This window comes from Tursiops truncatus, chromosome 9 (genome assembly GCF_011762595.2).
Source record: "Tursiops truncatus isolate mTurTru1 chromosome 9, mTurTru1.mat.Y, whole genome shotgun sequence".
Lineage (NCBI taxonomy): Eukaryota > Metazoa > Chordata > Mammalia > Artiodactyla > Delphinidae > Tursiops > Tursiops truncatus.
The window spans coordinates 11,193,060-11,215,462 of NC_047042.1; the positions used below are offsets into that span (position 1 = coordinate 11,193,060).

General features: G+C 46.0%; 1 protein-coding gene across 3 annotated transcripts in view; it reads left to right on the forward strand.

Moving 5' to 3' along the window:
* The first annotated feature begins 913 nt into the window (after positions 1-913).
* The window catches only part of GLI3 (GLI family zinc finger 3), a 286,977-nt gene continuing 265,487 nt past the window's right edge, over positions 914-22,403 (forward strand). Inside the window, exons 1-2 of one of the 3 annotated variants that reach the window (XM_033862873.2) lie at positions 914-1,555; positions 15,322-15,486. In XM_033862873.2, coding sequence (XP_033718764.1) covers positions 15,363-15,486 — 124 coding nt within the window. In that variant the 5' untranslated portion in view covers positions 914-1,555; positions 15,322-15,362. Of the gene's footprint in view, positions 1,556-15,321; positions 15,487-19,986; positions 20,133-22,403 lie in introns of those variants that run through there. The other 2 variants (XM_019940662.3, XM_073809535.1) reach the window with 2 other exon arrangements.

The window sequence follows — 22,403 nt, forward strand, 5'->3', positions numbered from 1 at the left end:
GTCCAGGCTCCAAGCCCGGGGTCTTTGTTTTTGTGTCCTTTATAAAGTAGCCCATGGGGACAGCAGGCTGTGTAGTGGGAGCTCCCACTTCCCAGATTTGGCCCCAAAGGGCAGATGAGTCCGGTGGAGAGAAAAACCCTGAACTTTCAAAAGCATCCTTCGGCGAAAGGGGGAGTTTCAGGGTTGGCCTGGGGAAATGTACAAGGAGTGGGCGAGCCAAGGAGGGGGGGTTGTGATCTGAGAGGCCTTAAAAGAAGAAAAAGGGAGCCCAAACTGGGAGCGGGGAGAAAAGGGAGCGGGAGAACCGGGCTGGGAGGCGATGGGAGCTGGGAGACGCCGCCGGGGCACGCGGGGCGCGGGCCGGCGGGGGCGTCCCGGCGGTGTGGCGAGCGCGGGCGGGGAGGGCGGCGGTGACCTCACGCCCGGGCCCCCTTCCCTTCGCCGGGTGGGTGGGGCCTCGGCGCGCCGAGCGGGCGCGGGGTCAAGGAGGGGGAAGAGGAGGGGCAGGCTTGAATGTGTCCGTGTGAGGATCGGGGAGGGGCGGAGGAGGCGGAGGGCGGGGAGGGAGCGCGCGCGTGGCTCGGGGCGCCCGGGCTCCCCCCCCGCCAGCCCCCGACCCCGGCCCGCGCCGCCTCTTCGCCACCGCCCGCGTCGCCGCTGGGACCCGCTGCGGGCGCGGGGACGCGGCGGGCGGGGAAGCGCGGGCACCCGGCGCGGCCTGCAGGGAGCAAGAAAGCAAAAGTAAGGCGAGCCGCACTCCTCCAAGTTTTCCCAACTTCGCCCCCTGCGGCGGCAGGCGTCCTGCTGCTCGGCGCGTCCCCACCGCGCCGCCGGAGAGGGGCCGAAAGAAAAGGGACGGGGCGGGGGCGGGGGCGGGGGCGGGGGAAGAGGGAGCACGAGCGAGAGCCGAGAGTCCGGCAACATCTGTTAAAACTTGGGGGAGGAGGAGCGCGGGGAGGAGGAGGAGGAAGAGGAGGGAAGGAGGGAGCGCGAGGGAGGGAAGCGCAGAGCCGAAGAGCAACTTTTCCACCCGTGAGTAGCGCAGGCTGCGCGGGTCCGGGCGGGGGGCGCCTCCAAGCCCGCGCGGGTTTCCAGGCCGGGATGGGACCTTATTCCAGAAAGTCGATTGGATGCCAGGAGGGGAGTGCGGTGGGGGCTTTCTTTCTTTCTCTTTCTCCTCCCTCCCGCGGGTGAACCAAATCAGAACTGTCACTCAGGGCCTGTGAGTCAGAAGGGATCGGATTACACGATCCCTGAAACCGATGCCGGAGCCGCACGAGCGGGCGGGAGCGGGCAGGGGCAGCGCCACCGCCACCGCCGCCGGCGCGCTCGCACCCTCGCCCTCGCGCCCCCTCGCCGCCCCGACCCGCCCTCCCCGCGCGCCCGGCGGCCGCCTGCGCCGCACCATGCCCGCCGCCGGCACCCCCCGCGCCCTGCCCGGCCGCTCGCCGTAGCCCGAGCCGCCCGCGGCCGCGCGGAGCCCGGAGCTGCCCGCCCGCGCCCCGGACGCGGGTCTATGGGAAGTTCGGGGACTTGACAGCCGCCGCCGCCGCAGGTACGTCCCGCCTGAAGTTCTTTGTTTCGCGGGGCTCCGCACCCGGGAGCCCGCTCCGGCGGCCGCGCCCGCGCCTCCGGGTCGACAGGGGGGGTCCCCGACGGGGGGCGCGGGAGGAACTGAATATGGCTGTCTCGAGGCGCCCAGATTTCGGGAGCAGCGGGTAAGGCGTCGGAGCGAGTGTTCACTTCGCCCCCTCCTGCTCGCCTTCCCAGCGTCTGACTCGGCGCGGCCATCCGGAGACGGACTGGAGAATTTCATCTCCCGAAGTTGGGGCAGGGCGGGGTGGGGGAAGAAGTTTGCAGCAGCCGCGGCGACGGGGCCCCAAGCCCCCACTCCCCACCCCGAGGACTTAAAGGAACTCCGCTAGCCCCCGGGGCCCCGGCGCCCGCCTTCGCACTGTTGCATCCCCCCCGGGGGGCCGGGCGCGGAAGGCGGCGGGCGGCGAGGTGGGTGCGCGCGGGGAGCGCCGCGGCGGGGGCTTCCTCCAGCCTGCGCTTCCCATCCGAGGGAGGCGCGCCTCCGTCCTGAGAGAGGAAAAGTGAAAGCTGTACCATCTGTGGATGATTTGGGATTCTTTCATTTCTTTTCTTTTCCAGGGACAGCATTAAAAAAAAAAAAAGAATAAAAGAAAGAAAAAAAGAAAACAAAAGAAAGAAAAGCACTAGAAGCTGCAGGGAGTGAGCTGTGGAAGTTGGGCGGGGGGTAACCGTGGCCCCTGCAATAATCATTTAAGAGGCCGCGTTTTCACCGAGCAGAGTTGGGTATGAATCACTCTGCAGGGGACAGTTACTTTTTGCAGTTGCAGAGGGCACAGGGCCGGGAGGAGGTGGAGAGGGAATAAATATTTACCCAAACTTGGAGAGTTTGTGAAGCGACTTCTAAGCAGATTGCCAGATGCCGAAGCTCCACCGCACACCCAGGCCTTTTATCCTCCCCTGAACTTTGTGCTCACGTCCCTGATTACACCTCATTTGGGAGATGCCATCCCGAGAGCAGCTGGACCCACGCTTCCCTTGCTGACCCCGTGTAGACAGAGCATGGAGGAGGCATCCTCCCCGCAACTCCTCCCGCCCGCCCCCAGGGTCTCATCTCCCGGGTGTGCAGTCCCGAACAGACTCTGGCCTTGGGTACAGCGCTCGTGGCCCTCTGCCAGTTTATATGTACATATATTTATGTAAAACATTTTCTCCCAGCTCTCTGCCAGCTGTTCCACATTTTCCAGCTGCCATTTCAGTTTGAAATGATGGACTGTCCGCATCTCCAAGTAAAAGAGCCCTTTAGTCGGAGGTATGGAGGGTCGGCGGCTGTGCAGAGACCTGCGCAGTGCCATTTGCCGGACTGGTTCTAGAAAACACCTTCTGCTCTCCTTTATCTTTCTTCCTTCTTCTCCCCAGTTCGTCTCTGCAGAGCCGTTTGCTGGAAATTCGTGGTAATTAGGCTTTTCCCTCCCAATGTGATTTTGGACAGAATTGGGATGTTTTTGAGATCCCTGAAATAAGTGTCTGGTGGAAATCAGTTAACTTTTAAAAAGCGTTCCAGCGTGAGTGCCTTGGGCATGGCCGGTGTGGCCCTCTGCCATGGTCCTTTCTGTCTGTTTAAGGCAGGAACTATTCGTGGTCCCCATGTTACACTTTTTGTGTTGTTTGAAGTCTTAGCATATTATAGACGGAAATCTTCAAGAATTGGCCTAAAGTATTAATTTTGAGTATTTATGTAATTGCTCTGTAATTTGAATAGGTGCCTTATTGATTGATTCCTGTAATTATTTCATTTAGGTTTTAAATTAAAAATTAATAATGGTCTGACAGTTTCTTAATTACATGTGTCAAGATTATTTTGAAGGAGGAAAATGCTATGTTTCAAAGTAGTGTAATAACCTCAAAATCGCTTCATCTTTCTGAAGCAGAACAGTATTTCAGTTGAGGGCCTTTATTAAAGCAGTGGTGATTGGCTTTACAATGTAAACTGTGTGAAGTATCTAAAGAATTTGTTTATGTTAGGAAATATTGGTGTTAACCTGGTACACAAGCACTTTGGCCAGTTGGACTATAGTCAGACCTGAAACAAACATGAACTAACATATAAATTAGTTGTAATAGCATACTTATAGGGAGAAGAGGTTTATTTTATACTAAAAGCTATTTAATTAGAAACTGCCTGCCTAAGGGAAGATCCTTTGAGGGTATATGATTCTTGAAGTCAGCCTAGGGAAGCTTTGGTTTCAGATGCCTGAGTAGGTCCAGCGTGAGAGGTGTCCAGTGAAATTTCACACACGCGGAAGCACTTTAAACGGTATAGATTGTATTCTTATGAAAGGCTAGTAGATTCAACTCAGATACCTACGACTTCCTGGTACCTTTAACATGTTTGTGTTCCTTGATCGAACCCTGACATAAACACATTTTTCCAGTATGTCGAAATTGCAAAGGACTACAGACAGAAATGAGAAAATTCAGTACTGATGAAGAATGACTCTGGTGAATTATTTCATTACTTATTTAATGAAAGAATCATTAATTTATCAGTTTGATGCCCAAGCCTAAAAGTTGAACTTTCCTTTGTTTCTTGGCCAGTTTTCTTAATTACCTGCATGCTGTAAGGGTTTCAGACTTCCTCTGTGCTTTGCCATTTAGGGGTCCTTACAATCTATGTGAGGTATCCTGCTTACTGAGATTCCCCTTGCCCCCCTTTTTTAAGGATAGGGTTTGGGAGTTTACGAAAGGAAACAATTTAATGATCATTGTGCCATGCACTCACTTATATGGAGACAGTAATGTACTAAGAAAAACCAGTCTTGAAGGAAAAGTGAATCAGTGAGTCATGAAATCCTCAAGAAAACCTTAGTAATGGAATGTTAATGCTTTTAGACTATAGTAGATTATCTTAAAAGTCAGCCTTTTCTTCTTTATGCAATTGTTGTAAATCCCCAGCTAAAGAATTCTTTGAAGGAGGTTTTAGTTTTGCTGGCATCCATATTCTATAGTCAGTCTGATTTGTTTTGGAAGATTCAAGAAATTTTCTGCCAACTTATATCATGAGAGTCAATTAAAATGCTGACATGACTGTAGAAGAAATTGCGCGTGCGTGTGTGTGTGTGTGTGTGTGTGTGTGTGTGTGTGTCTATTTCATTTGTTAAGCACAAGATTCCACTCTAATAATGACTTCAGGTTGTCTTTTCATTAAAGGCTACTAGAAGATGCTGCCCTTCACTTCCTGTTGTCATTTTTCCAGATGAAAATTGATTTGTTCTAGTTTCAAAGCAAATAAAGGGAGACAGAATAAACAACAACAGGGCAGGGGGAGCACCACAAACTTCTCTCCAGCACTTTCAGTGTATTTTTCATCTCTACTTGTATTTGATGGGCCTGTGAAATAGAGCTGTAGACTGGCGAAGACTTTAAATGAAATTTCACACTTTGATGATTTTTTTTTTAACTTTGATATATTGACAGCAAAAGGAGCTGCAAAGCTTTTTTAGAACTTGAGCGGTAACGCCAAGCAGCAGTCAAACGTCTGTGTGCATTTGTGTTTAACTGCAGAAGAAAAACATGTCCGTGGGCAGTAGAGGTTCTTATCAACCCCCTAATCCCAGATCCCAGCAAACCTTGAGGGCATGCCTCAGATCTTGCTGAAATCACTGTAGACTCGCACAGTTTGCAGATTAAATATGCTATGTGTTCCTGGCTCCAATAACAGGTTTAGGAGCTCACCAAGCTTCCTGTTTTAAGATCCTTTTCTTAAGTTTTTAGAAGCTGTTAAAGGCAATGCTCTAACAGTAAGTGGTACTTGCTAATTTAGAGACACTCTAGATATTTCATGCCCTCTTTCGAAATTGCCAAAATTACGATTTTTCCATCTAAGGGCTGGTTTTACAGGGTTCTAAGGGAGGGGAGCCGTTGGGAAGAAATTGGATGTTAACTGTGTTGGCAAGTGTATTCGATTGCAAACCTTACATGGTGTCTCAATTGTTTCAAGGCACTTTTCCTTTGCCTCGCCCCTTAAACTTAGACTTTCTCCACTTGTAATTGTAAATGCACTATATTTTAGTGTCACACTTCTTAGCTACTCATGACCACTTTCGGGTTTTTTTTTTTCCTTTAATGTGAAAGTGTTTTTTGTTCTCTGTGTGTATATTTCAACCCAACAGAACGTCCCAGAAAATCTATGGCTCTCTAAAGAAACTGAATGAACAGGCCATTACCTAGTTAATAAGGTGGCATTGGACCATTCCAGTCCCCTCCTGAAAGGCAATATTGTGTTGAGCTCCACATATGCATCTGCAGTATCTGGAGTTGTGTCCTCACATTAGGGTGCTTTTGCATTTTGCATACGGAGTCATAATTAAAAAAGGAAAATACTCACATCATCGTCCAAGACATGTCACATAATTCCCAAGAGAACTCGAGCCAATTTTGCGCTTAAAGGTTATTCAATGAATGAAATTGTGAAAGCCCATTTGTCAAAGTACTGCATGGTTTCTGTTAGTTTTCAAGCCCCAAATTCATTGTATGCCCGGCCAGCATCAGTCATCAGGGCATTAGCGCTGCCTCCAGGCCATGTGGCCCAGCACCTCTTCACACCATTATAGCCTTGAAAGTGTACTCTGTCGACTTGTAGAATTACTGCTCTTGATTTCTGCTTGGCTGGGTTTGAGGTAAGTCCCCTCCCTACCTTCTAGCTGACTGTAATCCTTGCTTTCTTTTAAAGCTCCTTTCCAGAGATTGAGGGGAAAACTTTCTTAAGGGGCCTGTTGGCATCACACTGTGGTTTCGTTGCGGCGTGCAGTGTACATGTAAATTGTACCTGCAGTAAATTGGATTGATGGCCAGCCTCAAACCGCTAGTGGGCTTTTCTTTTCTTTTCTTTACTTTTTTTTTGGGGGGGAGGGGGTGTTGGCATGCGTATTTGTGTGCGTGTGTGTGTGTGTGTGTGTGTGTGTATGTGACACAGGAGTATGTTTGAAACATCAGCATTTGTTGGTATATTTGGGTAATTTTTATGCTGCAAAATGAAATTAAATAATGGGAGATAAGTGGCCTTTTATTTAAATCTCTGGCTCTTGGAGTACCTTCAGAAGGCAGTGTGACATCTTATTTGTTTATTTTCATGTGGAAATCTGCAGCTTTAGCTACTTGAACTTTGAGGGGAGATTGCAGAAAACACCTAACAGTATTCCAGAGTGCTGTACATTACAAACTATGGATTTTTACGAAAAGAGACTGAAAACTCACAGTTCAGATGAAAGCTAATTCTCAAATTGTCGTAATGAAGGAATGAAGCAGTTAAACCATATTCTCGATTTCAGCTTGTGGTATTTTAGAAAAGAATAATTCAGTCTCAAGGGAGTTACCTGTGTGTCGAGGAACCTCAGGCAGTGGCTCAAGAATGAAGCCTTAATGAACTAAGATGTCTGGAAATCTGAATGGAGCGTGGACCAGGCCACGCCACTTCAGGACAACATCTGCTGTTTGAACTGTGAGGTTCAAATGACATTCCACACCAGGGCATTTCACTGGGAGGGTGCATCGTTCGGTATAGTTTACATTGGCGGTTTTGTACATGATTGGTGGGCAGGGGCCAAAAAGTAAGACAGCTGTAGAATTCTGCAAAGTTGATAGGCTGAGTGGACCAGGGGGGAATTGTTACTGAATAAGCCCTGATTAAAAATCCTTAAGTTATGAAAAATGTGCTTTTCAAGTTGCAGTTAAGATTCAAGAATCCCCAGTTTAAAAATCGGGAGGATGAAGTATGATGAACAGTACCAGACAAAAAAAATAAGTGCCTTTGGGAGATCTCCAGCTGATTTTAACACCCAGCAGATATTGGTCTCCTATTTGTGATGGTTTAAAAGTATATTCCTATGCAGAGAACATGTATTCTATCTCTTAAGCTTGATTATAAAGGCACACCTGATTCTAGGAGCCAAAAGTTATAGAAGTTCTCTAAGAAGGATCTTTAAATTTAGGGATTTTTTTCTTCTGAAAATGTATGAAAACTTTTAATACCTGTACACCCTAGGGAAGTGAGACAAGGGTCACCTTTGATCAGTCATGCTGTTTTCGTGATATACGTAGGTTTAAGGGAAATGCAGTTTTCATGAGCTTAGCGGGATCTATAGACCAATAACTGACCTAAAGATGTCCTTTTCTGTCTGGGATTGTCTGTCTCCAGCAAGCCCACAGAAAGTCGGGGATGCCAGCTCATTCCTTCATGGCACCTGCTATGCAGGGCACTTCCTGCAAAGCCTAACCAAAGTACACGGAACTGGTGTTTCATAGTTTTTGCAAAACTCAGAAACAGTAACAAGTATGAAATAGAGACCTTTACCCTTCAACTGTTTCTCATAAAGTCCTCCTGGCAGCAGAGAACGTCAGAGTAGCCGATGATCTTTCCTTTTAAATACACATGGCAGAAAAGTAAAACTGGCACGCAGAATGCAATTTGTGATTTTAACGCTAGTAGCAGTGATGACTTCACGTCAAATATGCTTTTCAGTAGTTGAAGTTAATTAAATATATGGGTTTCTTAAAAGTTGAGATGTAGTTAATCTACTAAAACCAAACTCAGTCCGTAGCCAGGCAATTACTTCCCCTTAGAGTAATTCCATTCCCTTTCGAGGGACGTCTGTCATGAACACTGTTTATCTGAGATTAGGAGCTTCAGAAACTGGGAAAGAAAGATCCGAAAGCAATAGGCAGCAGATTTGGGGAACCCTCTAGGCTACGAAAGACCATTTTTGGCAACTTGAACAGATAGGGCTTTCTTACTTGCAGTTACGGCTTTAGGCTTCCGGCTTTCCTAATTATGGGGGCGGGGGGAATCTCATGTAAAGGTAAAATAATTGCACATTTAAAAATACTATAGTTAAAAATTCATGAAGATTTCATTAAGAACTTACGGAGTTGAGCTTGCCGGAAAGAAAGGCAGTGCAGACAGGGGAGGGAGAGGAAGCCTTAGGAATCTTGGGAACTGTTGGTGTGTCACAGAAGTTATGCATATCTAATTGATTTTAAGTTCAGAAAGGTATTTTGAGCACCAGGAAACATCAACCACATTACCAACCTATAAGAGGTTTTCTGTAAAGCATGATTACATGAAATCCACTGAAATGTTTCAAATTCCCTAAATTTGGCTCATGGAAACTCATGCTGTTTCTCACTTCCAGAATTGCTCAAAAGTTAAAATCAGCATTAGTTTGTGCTTCTTGATTTTCAAAAAAAAAAAAAAAAAACCCAAAACTTTTCCTAGAGCAGTCATGTTCTTTAGGAACTGAATTTTAATGCTGCAGGAAGGTATAACTATTTAATAGGAATTTTACCTAAACGGTTGCTCTCAGACTGGTGTCTTGAAGGAGCAGGTAATCTGCTAGTAAGTGATACAGTATGAGAGAAATGTCACTTTTCAGTGTTACGGTGGCAGCGCCTTAGAAATCCTTACACAGGCTAGTTCTTCTGGATTTTTGAAATATTAGCATATTAGGAAGATCATTCAGCTTGTTAATATACGGGCAGGTGTAAGTAAAGGTACTTTCTCTGGAGGAAAGTCTTATTCCTCTTGAGCAAGGAGTTCCCTGGGTTGCAGAGAATCATTACTCACTTAAGGCCTAATCGCCATGCTGTTCAAAGTGCTGCCCCTTCCTCCTGGAATGCCTCTTTTTTCTGATCCCTCCTTGGCAATAGCTGTTTTAACCCATCAGAAACTGATCAGGTTGCCACGAATCAGGCTTTTAACTTAGTTGTTTTAAATCTTTAAATGCATTAAGAAAAAAAAAAAAAAGGAAAACCCAAATTCAGGCCACTGAAAAATAAACCAGCTGGATTAGGGAAATAAATGAAGTAGTCTGCAGTTCACAAAGGATGCATTATATCAGTTTATAGCTACTGTTTCATTTCACCTTCGATTAGAAAGTTGTTTTATACAGTTCAAACATCATTTCAAACGTTGGTTTTAGCCCTGGCGCTTCCTTTTGAACATTGTAAGGGTTTAACCCATCACGGAATCCTGCTTGTATGCGCATTCCCAGGGTTCACTGCAGAGATCTGCAAGGGGAAAGGCTGATTTTTGCACATGTTCCCAGAATTGCGATTTCTCACGCTCTCCATTTACTGTCTAAAGCCTCGTGGTTAAGGTTGAACTTTGGAACCCCACTGAGGGCCCTCCTCCCCTAGAGCCCATGAGATGGGTCTGTGCCTACACCATTCACAACACCTAATCTATGTGGGGCAGCTGATGAACGAACAACATTGGGAACAGGGTTAGGAGCCGGTGAAGCGAGTTAGAAGTTTGGTGAAGTGACGCACACAGCCAGGGCTTTCCTGAAGACGTCAAGGGTTCCGCAGTGTTGTACTGTAGTGCCGAACAGAGGGTGTTGCCTTGCAAAGTGCCCGGAAAGTTGCCTCTCTCCGAATTCAGCCAGTGAAGCAGTTGTGTGACTGCATGCGGGGCGGCCACCGACCGCTGTCTGCTGGAGATGCTGCCCAGTTGTGCCGAGAGTTTTCCAGTGCCCCGGGAGCCGGTGACCGGGGCGATGCAGAGTGCAGAGGGCTGCTCTTTGGGCGGCGGAGGCCCTGCGGGGTTCCGATCGTCCGGCCCCTGCTCTGCGCTTTCCGGGGGGACGCTGCCGGAGGGCGGATCCGAGCGGGGCCGGCCGATTCCGAGGAACCAGCGCTGCGCGGCCGGGCGCTCCGGGCTCAGGGCGCTGACCGGGAGCTGCGGCCGGGTCTGCCCGCGCCGGGGAGGGAGCAGACGGCGAGGCGGGCGCCCCGAGGCCTCCGCTGCACCGACTGCGACCGCGTGCGGGGAGCGGGGCCCGCACGGCGACGCCGGGATCCCGGCGGGGGGGAGGCGGCTGGGACGCGGAGACGCGGCCGAGATGTGAAGACGCGGACCCTGGAACCGTGCGGGGAACAGAAAGGAAGCTGGCGTGGAAGCGCAGGTTGCGAGCGCTCCCAGGCAGCACTGACCACAGCCCACTGCTTACTAAATGGAAAAAGAAGCACACAAATGACAACTTATCTTTGCAAAGATGAAAGTTCTTGGGTTTTTTTGGGTTTTGTTTTTGTATTTTTTTAATTGCAGCTCCAAGTGGCCACTCTCAAGAGAGGGCCAACCGAGGCTTTGCAGGGGTGGGGTGGGGGAGTGCTGTTTCCAATGCAGGTCTTCCCCCTCCCTGCCATTTCTTCAAATTGGTAATAAATGTTGCAGCTTTTCTTTGGCTGCCTTTCAAGTGGAGACATGCACTACAGCATCACCTGGTCAGTGGCTCCAGGATAGGACGTCTCGTTTGGTAGGAGGTTGACGCAAGTTCAGATTTATAATCTAGAAAGGAAAGACCCTCCTGTGGGCAGGTTGCTAGTAGGAGAGGGATTACTTTTAAAAGAGCGTCCGGAAATAATTGTGCCCTGGGTTTAGGCCTCGGGAAAATTACAGAAGGATCAGGGACAGCTGAATGGGGAAAAGCCATGACTGTTTGCGTTCAAGAAGGCATTTTCATTCCTGCATTTACCTGTGAAACGTCAGGCTTTAGCAGGTCATCTTAGCAGAGCGGTTTTTCCTGGCTGCAGGGTTTTTTGTTTTGTTTTGTGTTTGTTTTTCCCATATACCCAAGCTGCTGGGACTCAAACATCAGCTACAAATAGTTTTTCTTTTTGCTCTTTTTCTTCATAAGCATAAAAAGTCAAGGGGCATGCCAGCAAATCTTGCATGTAATGTTGCAGTGATGAAAAGGATTGAGGGAGAACAGTTTGGCCCTGTAAGAAAGGGAGCAGGGTCTAAAAGTCTCATTTCATTCACATCTAAAAACCAGTGGCATGTTTTCCTCAGAGAAAGATCTTTGAAGTGAAGCAGAACCAAAAAGTTCTCCTTGAGAGTTACGTTCTAAATAAATTATACTTTATTATTTAGGAAACGCCAGGTTTTATAAGGAGTCCTATAGGCTACGGCCCTAGTTATGTATGTTTTAGGATTCCATCAGGAATTTTTACGGGTCACTTCTGTACCTCATGCTTTCCTGTATCAACTCAGGACTGAGTTTCCCAACTCGGCTGAGTAGTCTATGAAAAAATTGCCACCCCAGCTAGAAGCAAGCACTCTTTTCTGCTCCCTAACTCTTGGTGCAGAGTTTTGATGAGGTGTGAGAGTCTAGAATGTTAAAACTTTCTCCTTTAGGGCTTCCCTGGTGGCGCAGTGGTTAAGAATCCGCCTGCCAATGCAGGGGACATGGGTTCGAGCTCTGGTCCGGGAAGATCCCACATGCCGCGGAGCAGCTAAGCCCGTGCGCCACAACTGCTGAGCCCGTGTGCCACAGCTACTGAAGCCCACATGCCTAGATAGTCTGTGTTCCGCGACAAGAGAAGCCACTGCAGTGAGAAGCCCGCGCACTGCAATGAAGACGCAACACAGCCAAAAGTAAATAAATAAATAAATTTATTTAAAAAACCCAACTTTCTCCTTTGTAACTGACAGGGACAAAGTTGGGTTTTTATCAGTAAAATAAGCTGATATAATTTATAGGGATATACAGGAAGCAGATGTCTGCCTTGGCAAGTTGCCATTTTTATAGCCTTGTTCCAAGCATAAACCACACTTTTAAATAATTAGTTACTAACTAATGAGATCCAAAAATAAGTTGTCAAAATAGAAGAAGGGGGTAGACTTTTGAGTGACCAAGGGTCTATTTTTTTAAAAATCCATTTTGAACAGGGGGTGGGGGGAGGAATTAGTGTTCTCCAAGACCATTAATTAGTGCAATTTCAATCAGCGCCTGGGGCTTTACCTCTTCTCACTGAGCCTCTCTCTGGTGATGAGTATTTGGAGGGTTTTTATTGCTTTGTTAAAATGAAGTCTTTCGCTTGGGGGAAAAACCAACAACTCCACAAAAACCAAGTTTGTCAAGGAGCTTTGGTGACTTGTCTCTTCGCTACTATTAATTAGTTCCCTCTCCTAAGGAAGAGACAAGAATCCCATCTCTTCATGGCTTTTTTTTTCTTTCCCCACTCTGGTCCATTAGCTTGTTTCTGTGTCCAGTATTCGTAAATTCCATCCAGATTCGACCTGGTAAAACTGTATTTGTGTTTTGAGGGAAACAATTATAGTAAGTGCCCCCTTTTCTCCAAAATGGTTGAGAATGGAGTGTTTTGATTAATTAAATATTCCTATTAAAGTTTTTAGTTTTGATATAATTTGCCAGTTTACAAAGAAACACAGGCTATAAAAGAAAAGCTATGTAGCTAAATCTATGACAATTAAGATTTAAGACACCGCTGAATTGTCTGGGTCATGGGATCATTGCTGGATCGCTTATTACTCAGTAAATATTCTTACAGGTATGAGGTGCTGAGTAGATAGCCCGGCCTTTGGAGTTTAGGGTCCGGAGGGGAAGACGGACATTCAACAAAGATTCCCGACCGATGCAGAGTTCATTATCGGGATGGCAGTTGGGATAGGCTCTTTTGGGCTGTTGGAATTCAGTACTTCATCCAATGTGCCAAGACTTCAGTGAGGACCACCTACAGTATTGGGTACAGAGCAGCAAACAAAAAATAGGTAGAGCAGTTGTCTGCGAGCTTCACTGAAGCTGATAGTCACCAGTGCTGTTCAGATAAAGGTTCCAGGGGTCACCTCAGAGGCCTCAGGGGTTGCACCTGCAGCTCTGAATGTTCTGCAAGCACCGAAACAAGGCTGATGCAGGTGGCTTTTGTACCACGCTGAGAAACAGTGCCATGGAGTGGGTTGAATTGTTCTCGTGGCATGCTTTAAAAATGATCTTTAAGTCAGTTTGGGGGGAGCATGTAAAAAATTTAGAGACTCATTCTGAGCTTGGTAGAGCTAGAAGGGGTGGTTGAGAATTTCTCCTTCAGGGGTTCTTTAACTGGTTTGGAGGGCCTGTGATCCCTTGGAAATCAAATGGACAGTTTTTGGTGCACTTAAGGGGATTCTGGGGGGAGAGGGTCCGTAAGTTTTAACATATGCTTAAAGAGGACTGGACACCCCCCATTCCCACCCCCAAGGTGAAGTCCCACTGTGTGACACTGTCATGTGACAGATGAGGAAACTGAGGCACTGGACAACTCCAGGGGGTGCCAATCAAGCCCTCCCCTGTGGACTTGTGTACCGTGGCAGCCTTGAGAAAAGAAGGTCTATATTCCTTCACTGTTGTGATCTATGGGGGCTCTTTTTTTTTTTTTTTTTTTTTTTTTTTGGTGGTACACGGGCCTGTCACTGTTGTGGCCTCTCCCGTTGCGGAGCGCAGGCTCCGGACGCGCAGGCTCAGCGGCCATGCCTCACGGGCCCAGCCACTCCGCGGCACGTGGGATCTTCCCGGACCGGGGCACGAACCCGTGTCCCCTGCATTGGCAGGCGGACTCTCAACCGCTGCGCCACCAGGGAAGCCCCTGTGGGGACTCTTTGAGGGATGTTTCTGCATTCAGAGTGGATCTTATAATTGATATGTACATTTAACCTAGGGCGTCTTTTTGTCTTTTTTATTCTAGAAAAGCTGGTGTAAATAACTTGTGTGTTTTACGGTGAATGCCACTGGATAATCAAGAAAAGAAATGGAAGTTACTGGAAGAACTGGTGCTCCAGGGCCATGAGGCCTCTGGGCCTTCAGCTTTTCCAGTTACTTATCCCAGATTGCAGTTCCCTTGCAAGTTTGAGTTAAGGATGACTAAAAATCTTCCGTCTGGTACTTTAACTCTTTTAGTCTGTGAAGCACTCGCTTGTTTTATTTCTCTCATCCTTGTTTTGATGGAACACGGTGGCCTCCGCTAAATGTAGAAAACAGGCAGGTGACTCCACGGAAGAAATGCCCACAATCTAGAGAGCTTGAGGGAAACGTGGTAGAGAGGAGACTTGTCATCTTCTCTTGTATTCTTCGTAGGTGTAGATCATGACTGCTAAAAAAGAACGGGAACCAAACAGAGTGAAAATTGATGAATGATGAGTTAGGACGATTATCACATGAATGAAGCTGGTGAAAGACAGACTAACTGCCCTTGCCTTTAGCTGAGTTTTAATATTTCTTAAGTGGTTCCAGCCTTTGCTGTGGGTGATCTTTTGCCTTTTCCTGTGGGATCCAGAGTGTGTTGTTCTATCACCTTTGTTTGTTTTAAAAATGTAACTTAAATGAATGGAAACGTTCTGCTGTTTTAAGAAAGCTTAAAGTGTATGGTTTTCCTGAAAGAATTAGGTTTAAGAGGCATGTTGCGATTCACATATCTTGGTGAGGGAAGCAAAATCATCGACCAGAATTCTCTGATTCAGAATTTGGAGTTGGGCTTGGATGGGAGAAATTGTCGGTCACTCTTTAAAACATCTAACTAATAACTAAAAAACTTCCCTGGCTTGGAAAGTTGTCCTACTGCCCCTTCATAGAAAAGTGGCCACTTTCTTATAAATGTCGGAGACATTTGTAGATGTGGCTTGAAGGAGTAATGTGACGCTTGGACTTCTCGCCGTAAACACAGCTGAAGATGGAGATATTTAGACCATTTAATAACAAATGCCCAGTAGGATTTGGGGAGAAGTCCCACATTGTGGACAAGTCCCTTTCTCCTCCTTTTGCACGTGTAGACAGAATTCGCCTGGCTTGTTACTAGCACTTTGAGGCCTTTTTGCAAGAAAGCCAGCGGGTAAGGGGCTTCCAGATTTTGAATCAGCTGATGCTCCAGGCACCTCCTCAGGTGACAGGTGAAGTGGCCTTCGGAGTGGGATTTCCTTTTTCCCCTTCTTATTTGAAATTGATGGCGCTGCTGTTTTTGTAGGGGTTCCTGGTCGCCCAGAGCTGAAGTAATGAGAAGGCGTCATGGAGGCCCAGTCCCAGAGCTCCACGACCACTGAGAAGAAGAAAGTGGAGAATTCCATAGTGAAATACTCCACTCGACCAGACGTCAGCGAGAAAGCCGTGGCCTCCAGCACCACTTCCAATGGTGAGCGGCCACGGGGATTACCAACAGCCAAGCCTACAGTCCTTTTCTGTGCTCTGCATTCCTTGCGAGTTGAGCATTTGCACCTGGACCCGTGTTTGTGCTCTGAGAGCTGAAGAGCGCAGATGGAGGTGGAGGTTGGGGTGCGGGCTCGGGGTGGCCAGGCTTTAGCCATCTCTGTTTTGGCGCTGAAACTACACGTTTTCTTCCAGATTTGCTAATTCGAGATGTAAATGTGATAGGTTATTTATTATAGGAAGTTCCTGTTTTGGCATTTTGGAAATCATCTTGATGAGTCTGGCTGGGGTTCAAAATACTCTGCATTTCACATGGAAAGTCTCTACTCGTCGGAATAATCAGTTATCAGTTATTACAAAAGACACAAGAGTTGCCTTGTCCAAATTAGTGATAGGGTCCCCTGCAGACCCCAAACCCTAAGGAGTCCGCTCGAAAGGATTTTAAAAGTTGTTAACGGTTGAGCCTCATCTAGTTTCTGAGTTGCAGGTTTTGCTGTTGGCATATAAAAATTTAACGTCCTTAATTTGCGTTTAGAGATACAGAAAGCCAACTGTTTTACATGCTGTATGTTTTAATATTTTAAGCAAAGTGTTGAGAGGCATTTCAATTCAAGCATGGAGCACTGAAAATAAATTCCAGAGCCCCCTCTGGTAAAAACAGACTGAATAAGTTAAGAGTAACCTTCACTTCCTTTCCCTGCCTTTCGGCTCTGGAAGGCCAGCAGCGCCTTGGCTTTTCGTAGATTTCATAGCCACCCCTGGCCTCTGCGAATCGCTCTCCGCTTTGCCATGTGCCCTTAGGAAGAATGGGCTGGTCTCAGTCCTGGACACTGCCTACCTGGGCACAAGGTTTTGCATCTGCTGAGCCAACCTGCGCCCTCCCTCCCTGTGCATTTATATTTTATTTATTCCAAAAAGATTTGACTAGGCTGATTTCCACTTTTTTTTAATTTTATTTTTTATAATTTTTAAAATTTATTTTTGGCTGTGTTGGGTCTTCGTTTCTGTGCGAGGGCTTTCTCTAGTTGCGGCGAGCGGGGGCCACTCTTCATCGCGGTGCGCGGGCCTCTCACTATTGCGGCCTCTCTTGCTGCGGAGCAGAGGCTCCAGACGCGCAGGCTCAGTAGCTGCGGCGCACGGGCTTAGTTGCTCCGCGGCATGTGGGATCTTCCCAGACCAGGGCTCGAACCCGTGTCCCCTGCATTGGCAGGCAGATTCTAAACCACTGCGCCACCAGGGAAGCCCCTCCAATTTTTTACATACAATGGGAGAGTGAGAATCTGCTTTGGAAGGTAACAGCCCAGAAGTATAGGCTGTGAGGGCAGACATCCAATAAAAAAGCTGCACCTTCCTGTCTGAACTGTGGCATTGCCTGGCCCTGCCCTCTGTGCCCATCCCGGTCCACAGTGTGTGCTGCTCACTTTTCTCCTTCCCCGATGTCACCAGTGCGCACTGCTGGCTTGACCGGGCCAGGGGAGGGGCTGGCATTAAACCTTTCGGCTAATGAGTCCCATTTTGAATTGATCCTTCAGGGAGATCTATTTATGTCTGAGTTAAAATAATGAATTTACTTTACATACATACGAAACTGTATTTCTTTCTTGATTCGTGGTCTTTCAACTCAGGACTAGAGCTTATTTTAATAGAGCCAGATTTTTGCATTATTCCTGTGATGAGGTTATAGAAGGCATATTTTCTCCTTAAAAAAGCATGCTGTGGCCCTTGTTCCTTTTCTCTGGAATTTGTAAAAATTAGACACGTCTATTTCAGAAATAGAATCAGTCTGTGCCATGTAGGTGATTTGGTAATTTTAATAGCAAATTTGTAGGAATAATCGCTTTCTGGATATCATGCTTCACGCAGCATCAACGTTGGGTGATTTTTATAGCAGTGTGTGTGAGTGTGAGTGCGTGTGAGTGAGTGAGCGTGTAAGTGTGTGCGTGAGAATAGGCTGCACCACGTGGAGCCTCCGTAAACCACTGTCCTTTCTGGGAATTTCAGCAGAGTAACAATAGCGATCTGTCCTTACGAAGGTGCTGCCACTTGGGCGATTCCGGCCATTGGACACCTGCTGGGCAGATATTTGGTGCCGTTGCCTTTGTCTGGAGCTGCTCTGACCATGAGTTCTGCCCATTAACCTGCTTAGGGTGACCAGGAACAGAACTAACCGAATCAGCCCAGCAGCCAGGAAGCCACTGGGGAACAAGTATCCAGGGAAGAAACAGTCATGGTTTATAAAAGTTAGTCCTTGAGTCCGAAGTAACCACAGAACTGACTCCGAAACCGAATTCCACGGGCTTCCCACCCTGATGAGCTCGGGTCCTTGAAGCACCTCCTAAATGGGTGTAAGACACGTCCTATCTTGGGGCAAAAACCTCATTAGTCAGGTTTGCAGGGCTTCTGCGTGAATGATAGCTGTCCTAGAATCCTGTGAGCTCTGACCATTTTTTCAGTGTTCTATTTCTTGTAAGAGATTGACTGCTTTTTGTTTTGGAATAAAATAAAGAGCCAACCAAATAAAGAAAAATGGAAGTGGTTTTTGAAATATCAATGGCAATCCTGCTGGAAGATTCCAGGAAAACCAGCAAACAAGTTTAAAGGTGGGAAAAATTGAAACAAATAAACCTTTTTCTTTGTGATTGCTTTCCATAAGCAATGCGAATAATTGTAATGATTTTTTTTTTTTTTTTTTACAAAGTCCTCGGCAGGATTCATCTAACTAGTTCAGAGCCTCTTTATGGCCCCAGGATCATGCTTAGGAGGGTGTGGAATGGCCCAAATTCTCTGTTCTGCCAGCTTCTACCTGGTGGCACGCTGCCCTTTGCTCTCAGCTCTGGTCACACAGCTAGTCTGGGGGCTTTGGTCTGTGGTTTGGTTTGGGTGTAAGAGCTGGTGTGGGGGGCAAGCTTTCAAAGGTTGGTATACTGTCATTGCTATGGTCATCCATCCGTCTGTCTATTCTGTCTGTCTCCCGTTCTGTCTTTTCTCTGCAAACATTTCAGAAGGGCTTGGATACCTCCACTGAGGCTCTTCACAAAAAGGAAGTGAAAATTACTTGGATCCTATAATAGGTAGTACCAATTGCTACTGTTCCCAGGGGGTTCTTAGGCTTTCCTTACAAAGTTCTGCAATTCAGAGACTTGTAAATGAACAATGAAAAATGAGTTCCTCACCAAGATATATTACGGAGGTAACCTGTGTATTTCTTCTCCCGTCCACAATTTCAAGATTAAAATAAAACAAACAAAAACGTTTCGCTATTGGCGCTGTTACGTTGACTTAATTAACTTTTCCAGCCATTATGTGCTGCAGTTTATTCCTGATTGTGAGCCTTCCAGCCAGACCATGCACATTCCTCTGCATGTCCTTACAGATCTGTTTTCTTACTTTTCTCAGCCAGGTATCTACTCCTAGAATAACAGTCATACAGAGTTCTGTTTAAACGCACACATACACACGAACCAAAATGTATGGTTCAAAAACCTTAAACGACATTTTGAGGAAGGATTTGCCTTTAAACCTTGAAATTTAAAATAACACAAGTGAAAAACTGTTCTAAATCTTCTATGGGTAAAACACAGCCAAACTGATTTTTGTAACATTTAAGAACCTATATCAACATATGAAGCATTCAGTATACTTACTCAGGAACCACAGTGTTTGCTTCATGTGTTATAGTTTGATTTTAAGCTCTAGTGTTATTTATGAAACATAAATGACAAAAGAGAAGACATTCAGTTTTCTGAATATTTGTTCAGTGCAACTGACACGTAAATGATCATTTCTGGCGTCCAAGATGGTGTCTTTCACATATAAAGTGTGCATTCATATCTTAGGTGTCATGGTTTACTTAAAAATCTCAAATCTGTTAATATGCTAGTACCTTAAGTAAAATGCCTTAATGATCTGTTTTTTTCAGGTATGGATTCATTACTTTCCAAGCTGCATATTGTGTTTTGTAAATAATAGACATGTTTTAATCTAGGTGTTCCAACGTATTAAACATTCTCATTGTCCTATAAAATTTCCTTTAACGACTTGCAAATACTGACTTTTCAGTGTGAAATGTTTTATTTCATTTTTGGCCTATGATTTTTTTTAAAGGAGTAATCTGATATTTCTTATTAACCTACCACTCTGCTTTAAAAGAGAAAGCAGCTAATAATAAGCATATGTAGGTCCTGCTTTGGGGATCTTTTATCAGATCTGATAGTTATTGGGAACATACCTTAAAGTGATACAAAGCAGAAATTATCTTAATGGTGATGCAATATGAAACCAAAGTTGATAGATTAATAATGGAGAGGAAGTTCCCTGTTCACTTTGATTCTTTCAAAAGGAGGGCTTGGTTCTCCTCTGCTTAAAAAAAAAATTCTTTGAGGTTTCTAAGGGGAAAGTGTTGTGGTTTGCAAATATGTAAGAGATACTTTTTTTTTTTTTTAATTTTAACTTTTGGTCACTTCCTGGCCTTGTGATTTTCTTTCAGACTGTCCAGTAACTCCTATGAGTGTTAATCAGGATATCTGTTGGTCTCCTGGCTGGGAGTAAGATAGCTCAGAATTTTGTTAAGAGTTGGGAATTCATCGGCTGTTCACCGCCAAGATCTCTTGTCTCTTTTTGTCCTTTTTTATGGTAAGAGTTTATGTACCTAATTCTGCTCAGAAGTGGGTGGACAGTTCACAGCAGAAAGCCTGTAGGTTGTGAGTTTTAGGTTTCCTGTCCCTTTAGATGTTCAATCCCTTTTTTCTTGGCCACATCCCATTTCCTAGCACATGACAGATGGACAGATAGATGGAAAGGACTTTCAGATAACGTGGTTTCACACTGTAGGGTGTTGGATAGGAGCACCCCTGGGGTTTGGGTTGAAAGTTTGGACTGAGTTCTGGCAACACCAAGGACTAGCTTGGTGCGTGTGGGCAAATTCACTTCTCAAAGTCTCAATTTCCTCATCTGTTTAGCAAGATACTAATTAGACCCACTTCACAGCATCTCCAGGTGGATTAAGTGAGGCAATGCCTGTACCTTTCTGGTAGGACTGCGCACGGTAAGAGCTTAGCCATCGTTATTAAGACAAAGCATGGGGATGAATTAAATGTTACGAATCCAAAACAAAACGATCGTGTTTTCTTGAAAATATACATAGGTTTTGAAATTAAGGGGAAAACGTTTGGCAAAAGTAATTTTAAATTTGCTGGACTCTGTCCGAAAAATAGTTCAAGGTGTTTCACAGAGCCCCCAAATGACCGAGTTTACACATCTTAAGGAAGAACTATTAAAATTTTTTTTTTTCTCTACCTTCCTTCCAAATGCCTTCTCAAGCCAGAAAATAGGGAAGGCAATTTTGAGAAAATTTATTTTGATTTCTTTAACCTTGAAAACTACCATTGATTATATGTCTTAACACTAGAAACAGCATATGGTACATCCCTTTTCTTGAGTCTTTTTTTGGGGTAAACTGTTTCCTTTCAGGTTCGTGGTACCCATTTATAGGGTAGTTTGTGCTGCATTAAATTTTACGCTTTTTAAAAGAGCTTTCATGTTTTTAAGCCAACTAACTCATGGCAAATAATCTGATTCTCATAAGAGCGCTGACTCTTTTGAGCTCCAGACTCATGTGTTCCTTTACCTGGCAGCCTCTGTCTTCTTATTTTGGCTGAGTGTATCAGCTTCCTGTGGTCATCCAGGCTTGAAACCCCACGGTCACCTTTGACCCCTTCCAACCTCCGGCTTCCCGTGTCCTACCAGTTTTGAGGTCCTGGTAGATTTTCCTCTGTAATTATTCACCCACGTGTCCCTTTGGGCCACCCTACTGCACAATGCTATTTCAAACCTCACTACCTCATGCCTAGACAGTTAAAGTGACCTTCTCTCCAATCGCTCGGCCCTGATTCATGGAGTTGCTCTTACCCAATTAATCTTTTTACGGTTATGCCATACCCCTACTCTAGAACCTTCAGTGAGTCCCAGCTACTTATAAAATAAAATTCAAAATCCTTCGCTTAGGGCTTCCCTGGTGGCGCAGTGGTTGGGAGTCCGCCTGCCGATGCAGGGGACACGGGTTCGTGCCCTGGTCTGGGAGGATCCCACATGCCGCGGAGCGGCTGGGCCCGTGAGCCATGGCCGCTGAGCCTGCGCGTCCGGAGCCTGTGCTCCGCAACGGGAGAGGCCACAACAGTGAGAGGCCCGCGTACCACAAAAAAAAAAAAAAAAAAAAAATACCCTTCGCTTAATATTGAGTTATCTTCCAAAATCAGACCCCAGTCTGCCTCTCCAGTCTCTCCAATCTGATTTACTGCGACTCTGCTTTCCCATCTATAACCTGTGCTTTAGCCAGTTGGAAGGGCTCCTTGCCGTCACACTGCTCCTGCATAGAATGACCTTTATTCTTAACATCGGGGCACGTTGCATGTTTACCTTCTTCTCAAATGCGACTCTGCCCTCCATCTTTCCATATGATCTTGTGTCCTTTGGGGAGCTACCTAATAACACTTGGTTTTGGGAGGCTTATTTTATGTATTACTATTTTTATCAATAGACTATATTTTAGAGAAGTTTTAGATTTACAGAAACATTGATCAGAAAGTACACAGAGTTCTTATATACCCCTTCCCCCCTCCCAGTTTCCCTTTTAACATTTTGTAATGGTGTAATACGTTTGTTACAATTGAGGAAGTAATATAGATACACGATGATTAACTACAGTCCATGGTTTCCATGAGGGTTCATTCTTTGTGTTGTGTGTCCTATGGGTTTTGACAAATATATAATGTCCTGTAGCTGCCATTATAGACTAGTTGCACCCCTCAAATTTCCCTATGCCCCATTTATTCATCCCTCCCACCTTCCACATAACACTTGAAACTTTTCGACATGGCACCTGGTTTGTCTTTTCCCTGCCTCCAC